This window comes from Sturnus vulgaris, chromosome 14, assembly GCF_052056855.1.
Source record: "Sturnus vulgaris isolate bStuVul1 chromosome 14, bStuVul1.hap1, whole genome shotgun sequence".
NCBI lineage: Eukaryota > Metazoa > Chordata > Aves > Passeriformes > Sturnidae > Sturnus > Sturnus vulgaris.
Genome location: NC_142256.1, coordinates 14,991,557 through 15,016,468, shown reverse-complemented (window position 1 = coordinate 15,016,468; position 24,912 = coordinate 14,991,557). Strand labels below are relative to the sequence as shown.

At 36.3% G+C, this 24,912-nt stretch overlaps 1 protein-coding gene across 6 annotated transcripts in view; it reads right to left on the bottom strand.

The window, feature by feature from the left end:
* STAG2 (STAG2 cohesin complex component) overlaps window positions 1-24,912 on the bottom strand; it is a 75,151-nt gene that overhangs the window by 35,260 nt on the left and 14,979 nt on the right. For all 6 annotated transcript variants that reach the window (XM_088173251.1, XM_014886273.2, XM_014886282.2 and 3 more), the window contains exons 2-4: window positions 3,436-3,580; window positions 1,517-1,595; window positions 235-396 (exon numbers count right to left, since the gene is read on the bottom strand). In XM_088173251.1, the coding sequence (XP_088029377.1) occupies window positions 235-396; window positions 1,517-1,595; window positions 3,436-3,479 (285 nt within the window). In that variant the 5' untranslated portion in view covers window positions 3,480-3,580. The remainder of the gene's footprint in view (window positions 1-234; window positions 397-1,516; window positions 1,596-3,435; window positions 3,581-24,912) is intronic.

Here is a 24,912-nt window from a genome sequence, read left to right as displayed (position 1 = left end):
TATTCACTTCATATGTGATTATTCATGAATAACATTTAAAAATGAAAAATGAGTTATTTCAAATTCAAACATCAACAAAGCAAAAACATTTTCATTCTTATATACAAGTAAAAACAGCAATTTGAAGAAAAATATTACATTGGATTTCATTTGATTAAATTGAATATAGAAGAAAATATTGCTGTATTTGAATTCTATATACATCCAAGTCATAGAGCTATCCCCAGGTCTTACCTGCATAGCACTCTTGCCCATTTTAACTACTTCAAAGAGCATCATGTTTTCCACACCATTCTGTTGGTGATGTCCATTCATCCGATTTGGACCACCAGGTTTCCCTCCTCCGTTTCCACTTTTCCCCTTCTCTGCTGGTCCTTTTTTTCCTTTTTTACAGGTCTGCAATCACAAACACAAGAGGTTTTACTTAATTATTACAAAGTATTAAAAAAAAAAAATCACTATCCATACCATGACAAGTATAGACAAGGCCTTTGATTCTCAGCAACTGTATTTTTAAAATGTTTTATATGTGTGTGTATATATAAAAAATAAAAAAATTCAGAAGTTGATATCCGAGTTGAACTCAGTAGATCCTAAGTGATACAAAGACCAGCAAGAACTCTACAGTTTCCTCCTTCTCCCATTTAAAATCTTTTAGCAACTAAAAATATGATGAGCGATAGTGTATAACACAGATCTTTCTCTTGTTTCAGTTGTAAAACAGATTATATGTATTTCCTTTAAAACAGCTAAGGCAATTCCCTTTACACATCACAAAGTCTCCAATTCATTAACCTTTTGGGTTTTTATTTGAATATATGTTGGCGAGTGGGGGGTAAGAAGACCAGGCAGGTGTCATTGCATTTGATTTCCCAAATCAAGTATGACTTACAGAAGGACAAAAGAACATTTAGTACAAATTACATTAATTGTATAAGATCTATCACCAGCTCTCAACAACCAGGTGCTCTGTACTGGTTCAGGCTCAAGGGGTGTCCAGTGAGGGATCACAGCCCAAGCCAGCACACTGCAGGGAAGGAGCCACACATGGGGGCTGTGAAACCTGTAAGAGGCACGTGGGAAGGACAACTGTCCAAGGAAGGGAGGGAAGGGCTGAGAACTGGGCTTAGACCTCCCACTCTACTATTGCAACCTCCTGTCTGCAACCTGTTAAAAAAAACCCTTTTAACTGAATTATTGTTCTATTCACTTTTCAAATTAAGAGACACAGAATACACAATGAATTTAAGTATAGGATGGAAAATATGCAAAGAGACTGATCAAATCAAAGCTTATCCTTTCCTCCCCTACCTCCCTTATGCCTTCAGTGCACTAAGAAAATATCCCAGAAATAGTAAAGATGAAGCATTTCCACGCAAATACAAATATGAACTCTCTTCACAGAATACTTGCATTTTCAGAAAATATTCCTTGCTCATTCAACTTCAAAGCAAGTGCTAAACTCTTCAATTCAAGACAGTAAAAATATTTCAGTGTCCCTAGAGATTGAACATACTTTGCCTTTGCCTTGTTTTTGGCTTTTTCCTTCAATATCCTCGAAGTCTGTATCAGAAGAGAAGTGTGTTTCAGACTCCCTGCAAGGATAAAAAGACAAACCATTCACACGTTTCATCAGAAACATTCTTAAACATACTATATAAAATCACAGCATATTCTTAGTCCAGTAAGTCAACACCAACAGTGAAACTTTTCCCAAGCCTACTGTTGAGGAATAGAGCATATCCCCACACTTGCAGTCTATCCTGTCTCCTCCAAACAATGTACCTGTGAAGGAAGCCATACAACGAAGATTTAAAGATTTGAGGGTAGGCAGAAAATAGCAGCAGGGTGGGAACCACATCTTTGACATGTGACAAACATGACAACATCTCAAAAAGCGAAGAGCTTTAAATATCGGCCATAAAAACTTAAACAAAATAGAAGGAGAAAAAATCCAAAAGCATCACTTTCCCTGACAACCAAAGTGACTCAACAAATTTCTTCATGCTGTTAGAAACTTAGGAAATAATTAAGATGTTTGCACTTATGTTGAAAGGTACAGAGAAGAAGTTTAGGTGAGGTTTCCTCATCAAAAAGATAAGCTGTAGATCTGTTTAGGCTTACACGGTAAAAACACACTAAATATGCAAACTCATTTGTTTGATTTCCTACACATTAAAATACACTGCATTGATACACAAATCCTTGATTTGCAACATGGATAGGAAGGTGTGTGAAATGACCTGAATTAATAGAGAATGCTTGGCTTGTGTATTCTCTACATTTCCCGTTCAAATTAACTTAAATGATGCGATATGAGATCATTTTAACACACAGATGCAGTACAATGAATTTCAGCTGCTATCACAAATTTCTGATACATGCTTCCCGATTCAATTAACCAAACAATCAGAAAGATGACCAGAGGCATGGGAGACTCATTCCTATGGATTTATTTTTAACCTTCTAAAACACTCCAGAAACTTAGTCTCTCACTACTGCAAATGTCTGAAAGGAGCATGCTGCCTTTTGCCATGGATTTTGCCATGCCTGGTCTTGCTGACTATGTAAGCTGATATAGACTGGAAAAGCCTGCAAACCAGGACATAGGGGGGAAGAACGAAAGAAAGAAAAAAGGTGGAAAAAATTTCCTCTCTGAAGATTCCCGGATGCTCTTATTTTCACAGGAAAGAACTAAATACAAGTTCCAAATATTTAACTAAGCAATAAGCTGTACCAGAGTACAAGACCATTATAAACAGTTGTAAAAACATTATTTCATATAAAACCATCTTCCAATTTATTTCCAATCTTTATTTCTCACTGAAAAGAAAAAACACCCACACAAACTCACTGATGCACGTTTGCATCTTTTTAGACTTCATAACCAGGTTAATCCATTTCAACAGTCCACAGAAATGTATCCATGCCAATCCCTTAACAATAAAAGGAGATGAACTGGATTCTTTTGGCCTGCTTAAAATAATCACTTTACTTCTATATCCAGAAGTGTAATCTGTACATAATTCTAAATCGTGGAAACTCAAATGTCTGTTTCGTAAGAATTGTGGGAAGACTAAAGGCTTAGTAAAATTATATAAAAAACACCAAGAAACTGATGCCTGAGGGAAGACATTACTTTGGCATTAACTAAAGCATCTGGCATTATATATTTTAAATATTAAATGACCCACCCCAGTTAAGGGCATATATTTCAACTACTTCATTTAAAATCAGGTTTAAAAAATATTTTTAAAATTTAAGTTACCGCTGAATTAATACTCAAGAAAAAATTAAAACAATGCTTTTATCAACATCTCAATAGGAAAAAAAAGAACACTATCCTTTATTTTGCTTCCCTGTTTCCAAGACAAAGTAACACAAAACAGAGATAGTACATATACAAATAGAACTACACATTTTTAAAGCACTTACTGAAGGAGAGTAAAATCAGTTGGTATTTCTGGAGCTGCTATCATTTCTTTATCATCTTCTGTTACACCACTGTATTAGAAATATATTCAAAAAGCAGTCTGAAGAGCAAGCTTACTTTTCTTTCCTCCTTCGTAGCAGACAACTTCTAGAAAAAATAAATAAAAAAATACAGTGAAAATTATTCCACGTATGGAAGGATAAAAGAGTTGGAAACACAGAAAATGTAGATCACGCTATCCTGTTTCCAACTAACTTTTTCCTGTTTAAAAATTTTGAGTCCTCTCATGATCCTACTACAAAGTGACTCCACAAATGGTAAAACCATTGCAGTAAAATAGTAATACAGAAACACTGTAAAAAAACCCAACCAAACAAAATGTAACAACAAAAACCCCAAACAAACAAACAAACCAAAAACCAATCAAAAACCCACCACCCACGTTTTCTGAATAGGATGAGCAAACTTGAATGGTTTTCATTAACACCTCTAAGTAGAGGCACCCAGAATTGACAACACCAGGGTAATTTTAGCTGACCAAACCAAAACCAGAGTCGATGTTGAACTTGAAGCACAATAGATGTATATTTCAGGATATTATATATAACAACTTTGTATCTCCAGTTTGCCAACTTCCATGTAATTTTCCATAAATATAAGCTCTTACAACACGTTCTTATAACCAGCTGCTTCACAACCCCATGTCTTCCAGAGCTGATAAACCAGACTTACAACAGGTTTAACATTTGAAGTATTTGTCAAGACTCTTAAGAGTATCAAGGAAGATAATACTATCCACATAGTATAAAGGAAAACACTGGAAACACAATTGTTTTAGCAAGAAAACTAAAGATTGTGAAATACTTGTTTTAAACTTCACTATAATACATTATAGTTCATTATAATAAATTTAGGCTTTTCTCTTATTTTTCCTATTCTTAAGGGGGGAAAAAAAAATCTCCCTGTATACTTCAAAAGCAAGTTTTAGCCATCCGGGCTGAAGCTTTCTATATCACTTGGCTCCCCAAGCTAACTTTTACACAGTGAAATTAAGAAAGCATGATGCTCAGGTATTTCAAAGACAGAACACCAGGAAGGAAAGCCTTCAGAGTCAGTCTGCTGACTCTACAGCATTCTGGAATTATTAGGTATTTGAGGGGAAGATTTCATTTTGGCATGCTAAGCACATGTTGCTCAAAGTCTGGTAGCTCTGCTCCAGAGACTGCATTTCAACTGAGCATGTGGCAGAGAGGCTGGACTGGCTTTCTCCTGCAAGTGCTTATTCTGAATGCTAGGGGCCACTGTAGCTTCCAGGATTTAGAGAGATGAGAGAAACCATAAACCCTGAACTTACTACGTTCTTTCTTCACATTTCATATAATTACCTTAAAGCAAAGAACCACAGTGGAAATTAATAGTGGCAAAGGCAAGGAGGTTCAAGATGATGACTCTCAAGGCAGTCTGCAATTACTGAAGCATACTCCATCCAAAACACAGCAGAAGATAAAAAGTTTCAAGAAAAACCATGCTGTAGAATGGCAGCACCCTCTGCCACTGCAATCCTCCCTTCTCTAAAGGCACCGCACAGGCACATGACCAATGCACTCCATCTACACTCCCTGTAGCAACCCATGGTCCCAGGCATGGTAACAACCCCTGCCCAACCACTCACCTTTGCAGACTCTGCCAATTCATTATCACCCAATTAAAGTCCTCACTAAAATGGGCAAAAAACCCTAAAGTATTTTTCCCCCAGATTCTCAAGTTAACCTTCTCAACAGAAGATATCCAGAGTCAAGGCACAGGAAACACAAGACTGCATAGCCATCAACAGGAGAAGAAGGGTAAAATTCCTTTTCTTGGTGGCAAGGTGCTACTATACCATCCAGGCCATCTGTGAAATGCCATGCTCAGAAGCTAATACATTGGAAAGTTCTACACTTTGGCATTTTTAAATGTATTTTGTATTTATTTATCTCTTGATATTTATTTTTATTCCAATCAGCAACTCAAACTTGGAAAAAAGAACACACTTTAATGCTTTAATCATCAGGCTGGCACCTGCTCAACTGTACAGGAAGGGGGGAACAGAAAAAAGAAAAATGCAGAAGAAAGATAAACATCTACACAAATTCTTTTTGAGGCATGCTTGTGATTCAGTCCCAGTGCAAAGCAGAGATGCAAACTTCAAAAATGACACTGCCCAGTTTCAAGTTCAACCTGTCTACCAATGGTTCAACCTGTCTACCAATGTGTTGGCATTTGATTCTTCCTAGTTTACGTTTTTCAATGTTAAGAGGCAAGACATCTACTAAAGTGACAATCAGCATCCTTACATGCAAATTGGCTCCTTATATGAAACCCAAACATACTATCCTGACAAATTTTTAAAAATCTCAATAAATTTTTATAATCATTGAAAATTAAAGAAAAAAACCCAAAACTACAAAAACGAATGGGCAAATTATTAGAGTACTTGTTCTCTACATCAAACAAGCCAAACAAATCACTAACAAAAGCTGTCTGCCATTCATATCAACTTGAACTTCTGTCAGAACTCTTCATCTTAGTACAGATCACAAAACATTTTTAGAATCATCTCCCAGAACAGAACAGACATATCAAGTTCTTGCTTGATGCTGAAGCTTTCAACTACTGAGATTGATATTTTTTTGTTTTTCTTTAAGGTAGAACAAACTTAGCCCTCATGAGTGCAACTATATACTGGTGTTCTGGAAAACAGAAGGTAGAGATGAACACCCAGCAACAGAGTACAAAGGAAGAGTGTAAGGGATCTCAGGTGTCAAGCTTAAGTTCCAGCAATGACCAAAAAACCCCTTGCGTTTGTCCTAGTAAAGAGTAATTTTACAACATTTACACACATCCAGAATGAAATCTGTTGATGCTCAGCCAGCAGGGTCAACCCAGTCCAGTAAGCCCTCTGTGGTAGTAGCCAAGAGAAGCTGCCCAAGGAAGAAAACTCTTTCCTTTATAGCGAAATTTCCCTGAATACTTTCCTGCCATCCAGAAATAATCCATGGATTTTGCTGGCCAGGGAGGCTGTCCCTATACTTCACAAAACTTTATTTTTTCCATTAGTATTTCCAAATAGTTTTTCAATTCAATATTCAGTGGAGGGTCTTCCATCAAAGAACTCCCACAGCCAAATTCCATACTACGAAAATGCATATTCTTTACCTTGACTTCATCATTTTCCAATTTTATGTCATGTTCTCTTGTTTTGCTATGGGAAAAGAGCAACACTGGTCATTCCCCAAGATCCTTCATCTCAATAAACATCTTCTGGAAATTCAGGACTACCACCAGCCATGTCTTCTTCATGCCCATACTGAATGACTCATTCAAAGCATGTGGTTCAGGAAGTCAATAAGAAAGGATGCTTACAGGAATTATATTCCTACCAAAACTTTTTAAATATACCAAGTTCATATATCACAGTGAAATCTGAAAAGAAAAAATTAAATTCTTGCAGATGCCATTCCAAACAATGCAAGTCTATATTATCTATTAAACGTGTTCTAATAAATAGATTATTCTATGAACTCTAGGAGGTTTACTCTAAACTAAATTGTATCTTAAAAATCAGCTCTTGAGTTTCTTTTCTGGCATATTCACAGAATTCCAACTTTAATTTTCCAGAGAAGATACTGAAATCTCTCAAGTCTGTGAAAACTTCAAAAGGCATTCAACTTTGTGAAATCATAATTAAATTATTAACTATAAAAAGAAAATGTATCCTGCTGAAGGATCACAAGGTGGAGCTCTAGCCTAAAGCTAACTGAAGAAATTCTAAAAGACAGGTCATCCAGAGGTTGACCTAGTTATTTCTCTGCAATAAACTTTATAACAGATTGCTAAAATTGCAAAAATATTGTAGTACATTTCCTTTAGATTTGTATTTAGATTGTTAAGACATCAGAGGATTTCTTCACCTTTTGTGAAAAAAAGGCACATGTGTTTGATTCCAATGACTTTTACAAAGACAGAAATCCATATAGCTGCTATGACTAGTCTCAGTATTTAGCTTTCAAAACAAGCAGAAGAATTTCAAAAAGCATTTAAGAGCAGAAGTAATGTATCCCTTTATTGCACCTTGCTATTTAAAACTTTGCTAACAAAACATTAATGAATTAAAAAACCTCCTGGAACAACAGGAGCAGTCCAGCAACAGTAATCATACATAATGCTTCCAACTATAAATGCAGGAGGGGTTTCTATTTAAAAGAGTTTGACTGTTAAAAGCAAGAGGGCAAGCACAAAACACTATCAAGACTCCAAAAGCATATTCAGTGAAAAGCAGACTTAAATCTTAAAGGCCATTTATCCCTATTACATGAATATTTAGGTATGGTTGCGATTAACTCAAATACACTGTCCAAACGTTGACTCTGCCAGAAGTTGACCGAATTGACCAGCACAATTCACTCGGTAACACATATGCTGCCACCAGCAGTTGCTTAGGGCTACCTGTCCTCCCACAATTCCTATTACATGCACAGATATACTAATGCAAGTCAGTGAGCAGCATTTGCTCTAAGAATACACCTCATTATATATGTATAAACACACACACCCTATAAAGAATCTTAAAACCAGTCCAAAATGTTTGTGCTTTGTACACTTGTGTAAGTGCAGGAACTCCAGTGTTACTGATTAAGCTCACTGTGAGGTTTCAAGTAGATGGGTTTTGGTTGGGGAGTGTTTCCTACACAGGCTGTTTATTTTGGTTGCTGTTGGATTCCTGGCCTCTATCATCTGGAAGTTTTATAATGCAAATCAGTAAAACAGTTATCATTTTTTTGGGAAGGAAGAGATACAAAGTTTAAAAAATAGCTACATGGTCAGGGCAAAGATTTGGGTAATGTCAGAGATGTATTGATTTTTTCCCTGTAATTCAGTTAGTCACCTGTAAAATCAAGAACCTCAATTCAGAAAATTAGAACTTCTCAAACTGTGATGCTGAAGAGTATGGCTGAAGTTAATACCTGAATTATTTACCTATCCATGAACGAGACATGCTGATGCTTCAGGATCAATTATGCAGCAGCAACAATTAAAATGCTACTCAGATAAAATTTAAAGAAAGGATCAGAATTATGTCCAGTATTTTCCCTTAACTATTTCAGAAGAGAAAGGCAATATCAGCTGCATTATACCTCTCACCCCTTTTTCTGATTAGCTAGAATGTGCCTAACCTTTTGTTTGATAAAATAAGCTTTGGCTATTCAGGGAAAAAAAAAAAAAAAAAAACCTAGACAAATCTGCTTCTTCAAACTCCTTTTGCTTTTATCTCTGTAAGTGGACTTTTAAGCAAGATTTTGAGCAAGTGCATGACATTCTCTACAGACCTCAAAGTGTGCTATTTCTACTAATAGTACACAACCTAATATTTCAGCTGCCAAAAAGCTTCAAAGCAATTCTGTAATTTGAGTAAAATACAGAAAACATACTTCAAGTATAATTCTGTAATGTAACTGTAATATTATTTATAACCATATCAGCAGTTTTGACCATATTAAGATAGTGCAATCAAGACTAAACAAAACAATAAAGCAATTAATACCTTTATCTGCGTGGTTTTGTGCTGTTTGCTTAAAAGATGAGACTTGTAATTCCTTTACAGAAAGACCTGAACTAGAGACCATCAATCTGCATTCTTCCTTGCTTACCAAGAGAGGCACGGTCAATATACACAGGACCAGTCCACTATGCCAAAGCCACTGAACAGTTAACACGTCAACAAACAACCTAAATGACTGAATTAACACAGCTTTTATCTTTTCAGTCTCTTTCTTTACTTTTTTTCCCTAAACTTCCAGCTGTTACACCCTCTCCACACCACTTGGGACCACATACCTCTCCATCTTTCAAAAAAAATTTTAAAAGCCATGTTATGATGGTTGTTGACTTTATGCCATTGCTACAATTTTTTCCCCTGGCCTGCTCTTTATTCTTTTTTATAACATTTGCTCTTTAGTTCATACAACAAGTCTGCTGAATAAGTGGGAAAGCGTAATCTCAGAACATGCTTTTCCAACACTGTGGGCTGTTACTGATAGCAGTACGTTTTCCTTTCCTCTCTCTAAACACACAGGAAAGTTTCTGCTCCTTTTGGCACGCAGGCAAACCAGCAGCAAGTAAATTATAAAACCAAAACCATTTTCTTCCCCCATGATTAGCCCTCCATTGGATCAGCCACCCGAATCAACACCTCCTGCAGCCACACAAGTCACTGGATGCAGCATGGGCAGCTGAACTCTACCTTCACAATGAAGCCAATGAGGAGCTTCACCAGGGTCAGAGTATCACCACCAGCAGCAGAGCTCTGCTGCCACACAGGACCTCTTAACGAGGTGGCCAAACCTGCCTCCATGGTTCCTGCTGGGATTCCTACTCTTCTGTTGGGAGGAGCCAATTCCAAAAGCCTGCAGTTCTGTGGGGCTAAGCAGGCACTAAGACCCTAATTGCTCCACGACTCCCACTCACACACCTGCCAAGGGGGGAGCGGCCTCGCAGACAAGCACCGTGCCTGGGACACACACGTCACCTGTGACAGCACCTTCTGTCTCTAAATTCATCAGGCATCTGCCCAGTCTCAGCTGTCTTCCTACTCCTTTTCCACATGCATTTCTTCAATTTTCATTACACGGCAGACAGCACACGTACCTACAGAATCGTTCACCCCTCACCACCCCTCAGCCAGAAGCTCGGCTGAGAGCAGCTGAGGACCCCCAGAATCTGAGAGAACCAGCCACGAAGCAGCCAAGCACATGGAAACAGGCTCCCAGAGGTAATGCACACATGGGTCAACACAAAGTAAAATTTGTTTTCATGGTTTAATGCTGTGAAAACAAAATCTTAAAACAGGCTTTATTGAGGGGGAAAAGGAAGAATGAAGAAAAACTGAATTTAAATGGTGTATGAAAGAAGGCTAAAACTCAAAGTGAAGGTTGAGACTTCACCGCAATTTTAGAGACTTAAAAAGAGAATAATATAAAAGGACCTTTATACCACCCTAATAAGTCTGCCAATCTCAACTACACCACCAAATAATCCTCCTGTCATTAAGAGTACTTTTTGATTTTTGCTAGTTTTATTAAGTATGTGGAACAACTACTAAAGAAGTAAAAGAGCTTGCTACAGTGAGTGCTTCACAGTCATAGGATCGCTCATTAAAGTACCATTAATAACATCAATATCTTTAATGAAGTTAAATGCTATTTTAAAACAGAAGTACACTGTCACTGTTTGAGTGCTATGAGGTTTTTATAGTAGCAATAGTAATTCACACTGTCCAGTAAAATGTGGCTTTAAAACACCCAATACCTGCATTACAATATCTGAAAGACTATCGAACTGTACAGTAAATCCAACTATTATGCTTATTATAGGTGAAAATACTTGTGTTACTGTCTAATGATACTGCCCAACAATATTCCCAAGCTCTGCTAAAATGCACCTGAAACTCCCATATATCTGTAAAATAGTTTGTGTTTGGATGTATTAAAAAATGCAAAGGTAAGATAACAAAAGTAGAAGTTACACCTCATTGTGTTTGTCACATCTTTTCTTGCCAAAGAAGAGATTGCTTCCAGATGTTGTAGTCTGACTGCGTGGAAAATGAGGCTCTTAGGAAGAATAAAAGCCAAGTCAGATAACAACCAAGACTTGAAAAAAAAAAAAGTAAATGGGGGGAAAAAATGGGGAAAAGAGCCACATATGTCTACTTCAGTCAAGAAAGGTGTACTGGTTCATTTATGACACAAGGCAAGCACACCCTCCAACTGCCTAAATGCCGTAAACTTCCAAACTAAACTACAGAATAATATGCCTCTTCACATACTGTTTTTTCAAAAATGTACTTTGCACATCCCCTCAAAATCTTTGCTCTTGAAAAATCCAGGGATGAAGGCATGCACAGTCTACAGCAAGCAGGTAACCTGCTCCACAGCAAATCCTTGAGCAGAATTACCATTGTTCAAATGTATAACCAACAGCAATGAATTACTTCAGTACACAGGGTGGAGGCAGGGTTGCCCAACTGACAAGGCATCCCCAACCTAGCAAGTTCTATTTTTTGTTCTGCCACTAATCAATTCGAGTCTTCAAGTTGCCTCACTTTAGTGAAACCCCTCCGTTTCCCCTCCTACCATACAGATTTTCCCATTAGAACCAAGTCCAGGTCACTAGGGGTTCGTGCCCAAAACTTTGGGCCTTTTTAAGAACAACCGCATTTGATTACAAATTCTGGAGGAGGGACTATACAAGCACATACTGCAATAGCTCCAGCTGCTATTCTAAGATAAAGTCAGTATTAGACAGCTCAAATAAGGGAAAACCCTATAAAATAATACTGAAGAGTAGAAAGTAAAATCTCTCAAGCACATCTCCCAGTCAGCTTGTATTGGCCCAGGTCACAGCACACTTTGGATAGTCCTTTGTGGAGCTCCCTTGTACTCCCCAGCAGAGTGATCCCAAGCCTTCCAAGATCAGAAGGATAAAGAGACCAACTCTGTTCTATGTTTGGTCAGCTGAGATTCACAAGTTTATTAGCTGAAGCTCGACACTACATAAAAATGTTTGAACTGGCTCCAAACAGTAACAAAAAGAGACTAAACTCACCACAGAAATAAAATACAGACACAAGTCAAATGGTGTAAGTCTTACCTGGACCTTTAAAATAATTAAAAAGTGGGGAGGATACTTCATTAAATATTATCCTGCTGTCTTCTGCCAAAGCAGCACAGCTTTTTTTCTGCCAGGCCTGGGCTTCGGCAAGGGCATCACTGCCCAGGAATTCCCCTGGGCCACCTGCACTGTCCCACCTGCCCACTCCATCACCACTGCACCCACAGTCTCACAGCAGCACTGCAAAACCCACTGAAAGTGTGGCTCCAAAGACTGCCATTACCTTGCCATTTGTGTCCATCCTTCCCTGCCCCAAATGAAAATCTACACCATCAAAAAGGAAAAGGAATATTTTAAATAAATAAATAAATAAACATTGTGCCACATTCAAATCAAGCAGCATGACAGCTAAAACCTAAGTCTTTCATAAGCAACAGGCTCTTTCAACAATCAACCTAAATAATCATCCTTACAAAATAAAATTCAAGCAAACTATACACGTATGCAAAACTTGGCTTTGCTTCTAAAAATGAAGAAATAAATATAAAAACCTTATTATCTTTCATTAAAAACTTATCTCAGCAACTCTGCCAACCTCAGAACATCTGCACTCCATACATCCTCAGTTATAACTTAAACATTTTTAATACCCAACACTTTGTTCTTGTTCTCCCTCATAACATTTGGGCTAAAAGCCCAATTGGTTTGTTTGGAGATTTGCAGTACTGAATACTAATTTTACATGAAACAGCAGTTGTGATGTGCATGGCTTTCCCACATACTGTTTAGAGAACTGAATATATCCACAATGAAGAATCTTCATAACCCATTAATTCATTACTGGATGAAAAAAAAATAGGTATTATCATTACTAAGTCTAAACACAACTTTCTCCCTTTTTTTTGTTTATTCTGAAACAGAGTCCTCTTAAAATAATTTTGTGGGAGAGATGACTGGCACTGAAACCTCATGTATGGAGACCTAGGGTTAACTACTGACATCCATTGAACATCCAGAGGAAAGCAGCCTGGCCACTTGCATATGTCTTGAGAACACTGCAAAAATACTGGCATTATTTAAGTTAATCAATTTTTTCAACTCTGTAATTGCTTACTTGTGGCAGGTAAAAAATTTAAGCTAACTGAGAGTGTTCTAACAAACCAGGCCTGTTTTATGAAAGCTAATATGAAAAAGAGTATCAAACCCAGATTTTTTAGAGACCAATCTCATTTTACCAAGTAAGCTGACAAATACTGAGGAAGTCTTGATGTTTGTAAAATGTTCTGAAGAAAAGGTTAGCGAGACTTGTCCTTTTGAAGTTCTCTTCCATTATAATTGCCTCTATAACTGTGCAGGAGTATCCTTTACACAGGAGCATCCATTCTACATAGACCTAAAATGCACAAGTAAAGCTTGTTAAATCAACCAAAATTAAACCTTTGGTTTCTTCATTTAATCTTAAAATTAAAAAAAAAAAATCCATAAAGCTGTACCCCTACATGTTTCCTCTTGAGTAAATTCATCATGCAAATAAAGCTAGTAGTTCCCTCCTCTTTCAAAAGATAGTTATACTCTACAGCTAAGTTTATATTATGTTAAAAATTTACTGATGACATTATGCAACTATCATAATTTGTAGTGAATATTTTATTCAAGCTATGTCCAATACAATGAAAATATTAAAACTACAACTATCAGATTTACAAGCTAAGCAACACAGTAGAAGCTGTTGAGCTAAGGTACTCACTTTCAGCCTTTTTCCTGTATTTTCTTAAAAAAAAAAAAAAAAAAAAAGCAGTAGTGCCAGATGTCTCTTAAACAAGCTACATGTGCTATGATTCCTCCCCCTTCCCCCACTCCAAGAGAGGCATTCTGGAACAGGGTGTACCCTATAGCACCGGTGAGCTGAATTCCCAACTGCTCTATGCTCTTGGAGGTGTGTGAAACCCACAGCATTTTCCCAGCACCTGGAGGTACCAATCCCCTCACCTCCAGCACAGGGAACAAGGCTCACAGGCTAAATATTGCTCTTTTTTTCCTTCCTTCCAGCTGAGACAAAAATGCTATCTTGTGCATAAGGAAAGAAATCCAGCTATTGTTTTTACCTCATGTCAAACACAAAAAGAACATCCTTTTTTAGCCATCATAGTTTACTAGCTCCCTCATTATAGAGCATACCAAAAACCACTTCTGCCTCCGAAAAGTTAGTTGCTAAGTATATACAAAATACAAAATAAGGTTACATTGCAGTGTTGACTGAATTTACATCACCTGCAGCTTAACTTGTGCAGCAGTTTCATACTCATGATTTTGTGTGGCAAATTCAGATATAGTTGCTGCTGACCAACCTTTTTTAGGACTCTTAAACAAAACAGTATTGATGGGGGGGCAGAGCTTGGAGGGGAAACTACTAGATGGATAATTACCATTCCACTGGAGAAGAAAAAAGAAGGGGAAAAAAAAACCCCAAAAAACCCCAACACCACCCAACTCAAAAAAATGGAAGAAACCATTTCGTATGCTCTGGCATACAGTCAGATCTATTAATGGCAACTCATCGGCAGTGACAATTAAAGCCAATATTCTGAAGTTGCAAACAGAGAAGACTGAAGAGCTGACAAATCTCATCCTGCTTACTTTCACAGCATAGGAGGTAACCTCTCACAGAGGGATGGAAAATTCAACTGCCACAGAGAAAGTTTTTTGGGGTTTTTTTGTTTGAACTAGGAATATTGTGTTAATAGTTTTGTTAACTTTTTGTTGGCTATATTGAACTAGATAAGGTATAAATACTATGATTATTATGATGATAAATAGTACATATATATTTTTTTTTGCAATGGTGTAAGGTTTAGTTAATTAGACAGACTATTTAATGATGATTCTTTTTTGACTTTGGAAACCCAAAAAAAATACCAGAGAAAAACTGACAAATCTATAGCTGACCAACAATTGCATGGAAAAATACTTTATTCCCCATAGTTTCAGTTTTTAATTTATTATCTGAACTGTGTCATCTTGTGGTTCTCAGCTCATGATAGTATTTGCTTATCAGTTTGTAATTACCTTTAATTATTAAAACAAGAATGGCCAGAATGCAAGTGCTTTATCTCTCACCATGTCTTCCCCAAGAATTGTTGTGGTTTTGCAATTAACTGCATTCCTACTCCTAGCATAGGTTTCTCTGTTTTGTACCAAATACCTGCCCCCCATGCCCCCACACACAAATCAGAAACAGGTAACTCTGCAATTGAGAACACAACATGCTGTTACATATCGAGCTTTTCAATTCTCATTCTCTGACATTTCTCAGTAAATTATAATCCAGGTATTTTGAACAAGTGGACTGAAGAGGGGTTATTTAAAACAGGCATTACCTCTTCCAGAGTGCTTTGATCTTTCTACTCCATTTTATGTTCTGCACTGATGCAATGCTGAAGGTAAGTCAATACATTTTCTCTAAACACATATTTAATTTTCTGAAATAGAATTTCAGTCTTGTTGAATCCCTCATATTAAGTTATTGAGTTCCTCTAGATACCTACTCAAGAGCAGTGTTTCTTTGACTTAGTTAGCCGTCAATTATATAATTACTTATTACTCCTGTGTTGAACTCAGCAGGGTCTGCTCTTACTCATGTCTAAGACATTTGGTTCTCCAATTACTTTCACCAAAAATCTGTGATCGCTCAAGATTTTTAAATCAAATCATAACACCTAGTGGCAAAAAAAATCTCCTTAACCAGGTAAGATTCTGCAAAATCATTTACTACTTATACCAAGTTCACAGCTCTTGAAACCATGATTTGCTTACAAAAAAAAATTAATTTGTCATCACAGGGTTAGCTATACATTATGGGAAAAGGGAAGAGATTTAAAATTAGGTAACTGGATTAGGATTCATGCATGTTTAAATACCTTTATACAGAAAATAACCTAGTATGTTTCAGTATCATCAAGTAGCAAATTTTTTCAAGTCATCATTTTATGCCACAGGCACCAATTTCAAAAGAAACTGGATGAACAATGAACTTGTTTTACTATTATAGTAATCTCTTTACATTACTAATGCAAACTGCCAACTTTGTGTTCTTACCCAAAAAGTCACTTGCTGTTTAGAATTGCTCTGGCAATAAATCAGCAGTATAGAATTTTCATGCTGTTGTACCACTAATTAGGATTACAAGTATAATATCTTGTTTCAACTGAAATGGAATTCCTATACAGCCACTGGAAGTTATATCACCTGACAAATTAGCTACACATAATGTTTAGTTATAGTAACAGTGCTCCGACTGAAATGTATTTACCATATTTCCTTTAGTTTAACTAAATGTAAACACTTTTACTGTTTCAGAGTACAGTTCAATTGCTCACCTAACATATATTAAAAAACTCTCATTGTGTAATAGATCATGACCAAAACAAGTGTCAGAACATCGGTTATTAGTCAAGCAACTGGTCTGGAGAAGTAACTGTATAAACCTTACTGAAACATACTTAGCAGGTATGTCTGGGAAGACTCAAATATCAATAATCAAAAGTTATGTCTTTCCAAGATTTTTCTTCTTCTCCCTATTTCAGCATAATTGACTGCTGCTTTCATATGGACATCACATTAAGAAGAGTTCATGTATGAAAATCACATTCTGTTTGGAATAAATTTCCTATCCCCCACAATACACAGGGGTCATTGATATATATACCTGGGTCCTCTATGATTCCATAAACTTGAAAGGCAAGACTAATATTACATGTAGAGGATGCTTTCTTGGCATCTGACAACCTTGGTCTTGAAACAATATAAAACAATTTCCAGCACAAGTTAAGAAAAGGTAATATCATCCAATCTAATTGTTAGACAAGAATATTTTTATCTGAGCATAAATCAGGTCTGGCGGTTGTTCAGCTTGACCTACACTTACTATAATCTTGCCCTAGGGTATGAAAATCCTAGATCATTAAATGCTACAAATTTAGTCTTGCAAGCAACCTAAAATGAGCCTACAATCAGAGCCACAGTTTTCAACTGCTGTTAAGTGTTACAGACAATAGTGATTATAGATAACACAATGTCAAATTGGGCTTTTCTTTGGCAGATTTTGGGTTTTGGTTTTTTGGTGGGTTTTTTTTGTTTGTTTTTTTAAGAAACACAACTACTATTCTCTATCCTTAGTATATGATTTTTTTTTTTATTTCAGGGTGTTTTTGAGATTAAGGGAAAGTAATTATCCTTTAAATTCAGAGATCAAGATAAAAACAATGTACTCTTCTTTAAAATTTAGATAGAAAGACTTCAGTTGGAAGTTTTTGAAGTTTTTCTGAGAAAAGATGGGTTAAAACAAAGCTACCCACTTCTTTCAGTTATGAGAAATATTTTCAAATGCCAGCTTTCCTACAATTCTCTAGACAGTCAACAGACATTTTAGCAACTGCTACCAATTCATTACTGTGAAACAGATGCCTGCCAAAAAAATTAATTGCAGAACATAAATTTTATTACTATGTGAATTAACTTAAGACTTCATATGCTAAGTGCAAAAACTATCCTAGAACTGGAGATCCTGGTATAATACACGGCACACTTAGAAAACAAGGCAGAAAGAAAAAAAACACCAGAAACGTACGTAAGCACTTCTTGCAGCTGATCATAGCAAGACAGACCTGCTAGGCCACCAAGTAGTAAAATTCCTCTTGTGCAAGGCTTAGCTGCAGGGAAGGAACAAAGGTAAGAGCAGCAGCCCAGCAGAGAGGGAGCCAGACAGCAGCACCGAACCTTTAAAAGGTCAGAGATGACGGCCCCAAACAAGAAGTAATTAGCTCCTCCTGAACTGAACTGAGGTGGTAAGGAAAGGTCTAAGGACACAGCTGGAGTAGCTGAAAGACTAAAGCACGAGAATGGCAAAGCCACAGCTGTTCAACAGCAAAAGAAAATCACAGCACACAAACACCATCTGAGAAATGAAATAAAGCTTTTGTAAGACCCAGGAGGTATCAATCACTTTACAGAATTCTGCACAGGTCTCCGAGGCAATTAACGCCAATTATCGTCCATGTATATTAATAAAAACAAGAAAGCATAGCAAGTGTTAAAATTTAGATATCAAATATAAGAATGAATTTACACACAGTAAACATACCAGCAGTGACAAGCTCTAAATGAGCCTTTTCAGTTTCACTCCTATAGCGATAGTACTCCATCAAAATTGTTGATCACACAGCTTTTCACAAACAAATGTATAAAACTCTTAAAACCTAGGACATACTTAAGGAAGTAACTCTGGTATTTTATGACTACAAAAAAATCCAATCCACAAAGGATACCTTACCCTTTTAGGCCTAACAGAATGTCCTCAGGATTCTCTGTACATATACAATACACATCTCTTCCTTCCAAGCACAATAATTGTATAATGATTAGAGTATTTCTGTATTTAATTCAGATTACAGTATTTCTGTATTTAATTCTGTATTACAGCCCAACTTGAATATACACATTTTAGAACAGCAATCACAGTCCCCTAAAGCCCCTCAAAAGAATATTTAATGAAGAAAATTCAAGTTGTTTCAATTAATATGTTAAGCACTGCATAGTATAAATTGAGAATTTTAACAATATCAACAATTTGACTTCCCCAAGAATCAATATCCTGAATTTAAATAGAAGGGAAAACATCAATTTGCAGAGAAAAAGACAATTGTCCAACACTATGTCCAAAAGCAGATACCAAAATATTTTCATGTCGTCCAATAACTCTGAAGAAAACAAAGTGCTCACCAAGCAATTCACTTTACATACAAGGTACAACCTTGGAGCAACACATGCAGCAATTTCCAGTTCAAGAAATCTCCAAGTATTTGCTGGCCTGCAATATTGACAACCCTCAAGCACTGGCATAAAATTATGCTATTAATTATTTCCCCTTTACCAAAACTATGTGCTTGTTCACAATGGCAGCTAATATTTGCAGGGGAGAGAAGACAAAGAAGTGCCCTGGCTGCCTATTTAAACCACATCTCTCACCAATTAACACATCAAGGTACAGACACTATTACAATTCTCTATTCTGAAACTAGAATATAAAATACAAGTTTTAATACTTACTATTCCCAAAATCTACATTAAAATAATAGACTAAATAAATCTTATTTATTATTTACTAATAAATTACATGTTTAAAATATGTGCATCTCCTGCACAGTAGTATAATGCAAATTAAGTATGACCACATGGTGTGCTGGAAAAAACAAAACCAAACAAATAAAAAATATTTTAATTGTACAGGTAAAAAGTACCATTTGATGTTTTCTATATCACACAGTTTCTAATGTTCAGTGACACACTACTTCTCAGCAGTTCTCATCCAGGCAACATGATGGCAAAATCTAAGCATTTTTTGTGATTTTTTTTTGGTTTTCTGGAATACACAAGGCTAACAGGGGGGTCGGGGAGGAGAAACAATATATTGCATCCACAGATTGACTGATGACTACAAAAAAAAGACACAACTTTTATCTTCCTCGGGAAAATGAACGAAATGTATTTTGTATAGAAATTAATTTTGGAAAAATCTATCAACATGTCTGTCAGCAAGACTAAGAAAGTAGACAGAACTCATACTGGAACAATGAATACAGGAAAAACATCACATGGAAAAAGCCCATAAAAACTAAACAGACTGGAGATAGATCTTTAATGATGAAGAACAGCAACAAAAAAAAAAAACAGAGATGAGAAGGGAAACACTATGTAGTGACCACGTTTAAGCATTCAGCCCTAACGGCTGATAATCATATTCTGTAAGCAGCAGGATCAGAGGTGTGATGTTGCAAATGCAAAAAATCCCCAAGGAAACAATATGTCTTCAAGATGTTCTCTTGAAACTGCTTGTGGTTGATTGAAGCAGCTTCAATAACATGGATGCACACACAGGTAGCGATCCCCCCCCACTGCCAGGGAGAGAACAAAAAGTCAACAACCACATGGCTTGGTTACCCTTCCAGCTCAAAGCCACAAATATATCAAGCCAGCACTGCTGCAGAATTCTAGTCTTCTCAGTCACACTAAAGGAGGGACATATGAGCATTTTGTCATGAGTGAAGAGAACTTACTACTAAAAACCTTTGTTGAGCCACAATTGGCAAAATTCTCCTCTTTCACAGGAAATATTGATATTTAAGTATTTTTCATAGACAGAATCACTGAGGAATAGTATTTTAAGAAAAACTGATTATAATTCATTAATTTTTAGTCATGTGAAACAAACCTTTCACAAACACTTATAAGTGACACCAGACAGAGATTATCGGTGTTCCAATGAAGCAGCTTGAAACCAGAAATAAAAATGAACACAAAAAGCCCAAAGGAAACCATAAACCTAGAATAAAAAGTATTCACCTTCCTAATCTTCCTGTAGCCATTTTATAGTAGATATTTTTTTTTGCTATGGCTGCTTCAGTGCTGACTGTATTTACATGTGGGGAACAAGAAAAAAGACATTGTAAGAGATGATATCTAGTTCTTCAAAACCTTCTTGACCATTAACATATAGACAGCACTCACACTTTCATCCCTATCTATCCATCCTTGTAGCACAGGCTCCTTTATGATCTCTCACTGATCAAAAGAGAATCAGGAACCAGGTATTCTCACAAAAGTTTTAAATTTCACTTTAGCTTGCGACAACTGCTATGAACTCCTGCAAGGCTTCTGCAATTCCCAAATTAAAAATCCTACAAACGCATGGAGTATGGGCAGTCAAATCACAAACTCAGGTAGTAACTCATCAGCTGATTCATCGGTGCCTCTAATACCATAAAGACAATGATGTTCTGTGAAATCTATTTGGAGAAAGTGTTTAAATTCAAAAATATTGTCCCCCATAAATATTTGCAAACATGTAACCATTATCTTTTTTAAAGGCAGCTTTTTAACTATATAAGCTTAGTCCTTAAAACAGGCTGTTAATCTAACAGTTACCCTTTAGACAAAGCTCCCTGAAAAAGTCAAAAGATTGACAGAAGCATTCTCAATAACTGCTGTAAGACAATTTTTTTTTTTTAATTTAAGGCACAAAATTGTGAAAAACACTATAGAATCTTCTAGTGGCTACCTCCTGAATCTCACACGCTTTATTCAGTTATGTGAAAAAACACTAAGCACCCAAAGCATGCAATTTTTTTTTCCTCCACAGCTGGACACCAATGCAGTGTAAATGGTACTGACAAGAAATTAGAGGATTTTTTTAGCAGGATGTGAGTTTTACAAAAGACCTTTAAGCAACGTATATTGTATAAAATTAAATATGGTTGGCCAAAGCATAAGGAGCTGGATGACTATCCACTATGGTCAATCTACTTTTGGCTACTCCAAAGTTAAACAACTGAAATGTTATAGCTCACCTCAATTTCAAGCTTCCATCACTAAAGTCATATAAAGCAAAGAGCAAGACCACCAAAGCTCACACCTTAGCTTTGCAAGAGCTGCAGTGCCCATCTGACTTAACCCTAACAAACCCCATCTCCCTCAAGAGCTCAGCAATCCACCTGCTTGCCTGTTTATTTGTGGCCTTCAACAATCACTTTCCTAAGCTTGGGTAGCACACATTATTACATATCCAAGTAAGATTAGAAGCAGAACGCGCTTATAAAAAAAAAGAGAGAGAGAGAGAATGTGGAGAACGTTATGACCAGAAAATTTCTTACAAATATTTATTCAAGAGTACAATCCTGTACTTCTCAGTGAAAAGTAATGAATAATTTCAATTAAAGCTGATCTAATGTGAAAAACCTTTCCTGATACAGTGAAAAAGTGTTTTCTTTTTACCCTCTCCATCAATACATACAGGAATAAAATTAAATTTAAGTTCAAGGACTGATTTATCAACTTGAATTCACGACTAAGTAGATTGTGGGCCTTCACAATCTTATAGGTAGGCATATCTATAGAAGCCTAAAAATTTATTTAAGAAAAAAAAAAATTAAAACAGCCTTTGGAATATTGCACATCTAGCTAAAGAATTTTGAGTGACAAAATCAGGGAAAATATTTTATTTCTCCCTTTCCAGCCTTTTGCCCTAACTGGCATTAAGTGATCAAGTCTACTTCCATAGTAATGAACAGATCTCTAAAACCCCAGGGTGTCCCTTACACTTCCTCTGGTTTAGCAGATTTTTTTAAAAGGTCCTGGTGAAGTTTCTTATGCCTTGTCAGAAGTAGTGCTTGATGTGGACCCATTAGCCTACATCTCCATTACTGACAACTTCCCCCTTCCTACTTGTTACTCCAAAGACCATTTACCTCACAAGATGAATTAGCAAACATCAATGCAAGAAAAAAAGTTATGCAATTAAATAGGGTAGCACTACTATGTCTTGCAGAGAATTCCAGAAGAAAGAGGAGTTCAGAGTGTTAAATGACAGATGCTAATCCTAAATCTAAATAGCTGGGAACAGGAATGAGAGAGCAGGAGGAAAAATGAAAATGACATGGTTAAAGAACTACTTCAGGAAAGTAACTGCTACCAAATTATGATCAGAAGATTAATATTCTGCCATTACGACATGAACTGTATTTACCTACCATGTAATTTAGTATTTACTAAGTAAAATTAGTATTTATTAAGTAAAATTAGGCTTTTCTGCAGTATCTTTTGCCTTTATTTTAATTAAGTTCTCAGTGAAAAGCATTTCAGTAGTCTACTAGTACTTCACAGTTATTAGGAAGTTCAACAATAACATAACTTATTAATTTCATTTTGTACCCCATGAAGCAATACAAGGAGATAATGCACACAACAGCTATGCCCACCTATAGTGTCAACATACACAGTCCACAAGCAACAACACAGGGGAACAATAACCCAGTCAGTTTCAAGCTACTGCATAGCATTTTCAGGACAAAAAACCATCTCGATCCAAAATTAAGCCACAAAAGAGTCTAAACACAGACTAATTTACAACACAGTCAAAAATTACAGCATGATACTTAAACAACACCATCTTCCAGGTTTCTGCATGAACATCTGCCTTCTGTGCCAACAAGACACAGAAGAACACCCAGGAGTCCTTTGACAGTGATACCACAAGTATTTATACCTGGACACAAGCAGTATCAGACCACACATTCACAGACCCTTTATGTCCCTTAGACTGAGGCCCACAGCTACACTTTTGTAATTCTGCATTAACCAGATCTGTCCTGAACAGAAGATACATGATCCGTCATTAAACCTGCTGGATTACAGGCTGATTTTACAAACAGGAAGAATAAATCAGCATCTTCCTAACACGTAGGTGTGGCATTTTTTATTCACTGTCACTGCAGAGTGCTGCCAGGCCTTATGCACAAAAGGTGGGCCTTAAATATGATAGTTAATTATTTTCTAATTTAAAAAACAATCTGAGGAAGTACTAAAAGCAGTATTACAGACAATGGAAGCTCTCCCTTTACGTAGCAGCAGCTGAATTTTGTGCTTTGGGGAAAGGGTGGTTTTCAAGAATGCAGACAAAAAGAGAAGACACATACAGAACACACAGCTTCAAAAGTCACCATTATGCTAAAGAATTAAAAATGCAATAGTATTTTTGGAATAAAAACCTGAACTTATATAGCAGGACAAAGTATCTCCAAAAGTAAACACCTTATTTGTCCAGTAAAACAAATATAGACTATAACAAACCAAAATACTGTAGTATATACTCAACTACATTTTCCTTAAAGACACTCCTTACTGCTGTGAGTTTGCATTTTCTTCAATGCTGATTTATCATTACACTATATCATTAAAAGTGTTTTCTTACCACTTTTGACAACTCTATTTCTCAGCAATTTACATTTCTCTTAATGTAAACAACTTATTTTGCTCTCCTTTTGAACTCATTCCATGTATATCCATAGAAAGCCATTCCTTAGCATCACTTTCTAAGATTTAAGGATTGAGTAACAACACTGGTGACATACATCTTTTAAATAACTTTTTTTTCTTGTTATTTATTAGCATAGAAGATAAAAACTTCTGATTCGCTACAAGATAAAGTTTCAGGATGCGACAACTGCAATAAAGTTTTGTATGATGCCCAAAACAGCAGTGATTTTGCAGCAATATGCAGCTTATACTGTTGATAGCTAATTGATTCATTTAGCCATTTACAGGTTCTCCAAAATACGTGAAGAACCCTCCTCCCTTTCATTTGGAGTAAAACAGATTTCCAGATGAGCAGCTCCAGAGAACCACTTAAAATAGAAGTAACACAGACATCCCCATATTTTGAAGACTCTTGACTATGTTCTATGATACCATGGTACACAAGTCCAATATATGACCTGCAAAACAAACCCTTCAACTCTAAATGTCATTGTTAAGTATTTTGTACAGAAACTACCAAATCTAAAAATTAAATATGCATTTTCAACCATCATGCCCTCCAGCAGTTAAAAGGTTTTACACCACTATTATTGAATATTTAGAATATAAAACATGTTACATGTTATACAAAATGCATTCTATAACTTAAGCACTTTCACCATTCCCACTTTCCTATGTCACAATCTTTGCCTTTGCTACACCTTCTCATCACTGACCTATAGAAAAGGAAGCTGTTCAAGAGTAACTTGGCCAAACTCTAGTAATTCCAAATTTTATTCTGTTATTCCTTTCACTTATCAACTAAGACGACATTTACACCAATTTTTGAAGAGATTGCATTAACTATCCCCATTTTTGCTGAATAATGAATGAAACTATAAACAATAACCATAGCAGTTTGATAACACAATAAAATAGATGGGTTACTACTGGTAAAAGAGCAGTTCCACTGCCCCCTTCTTGCA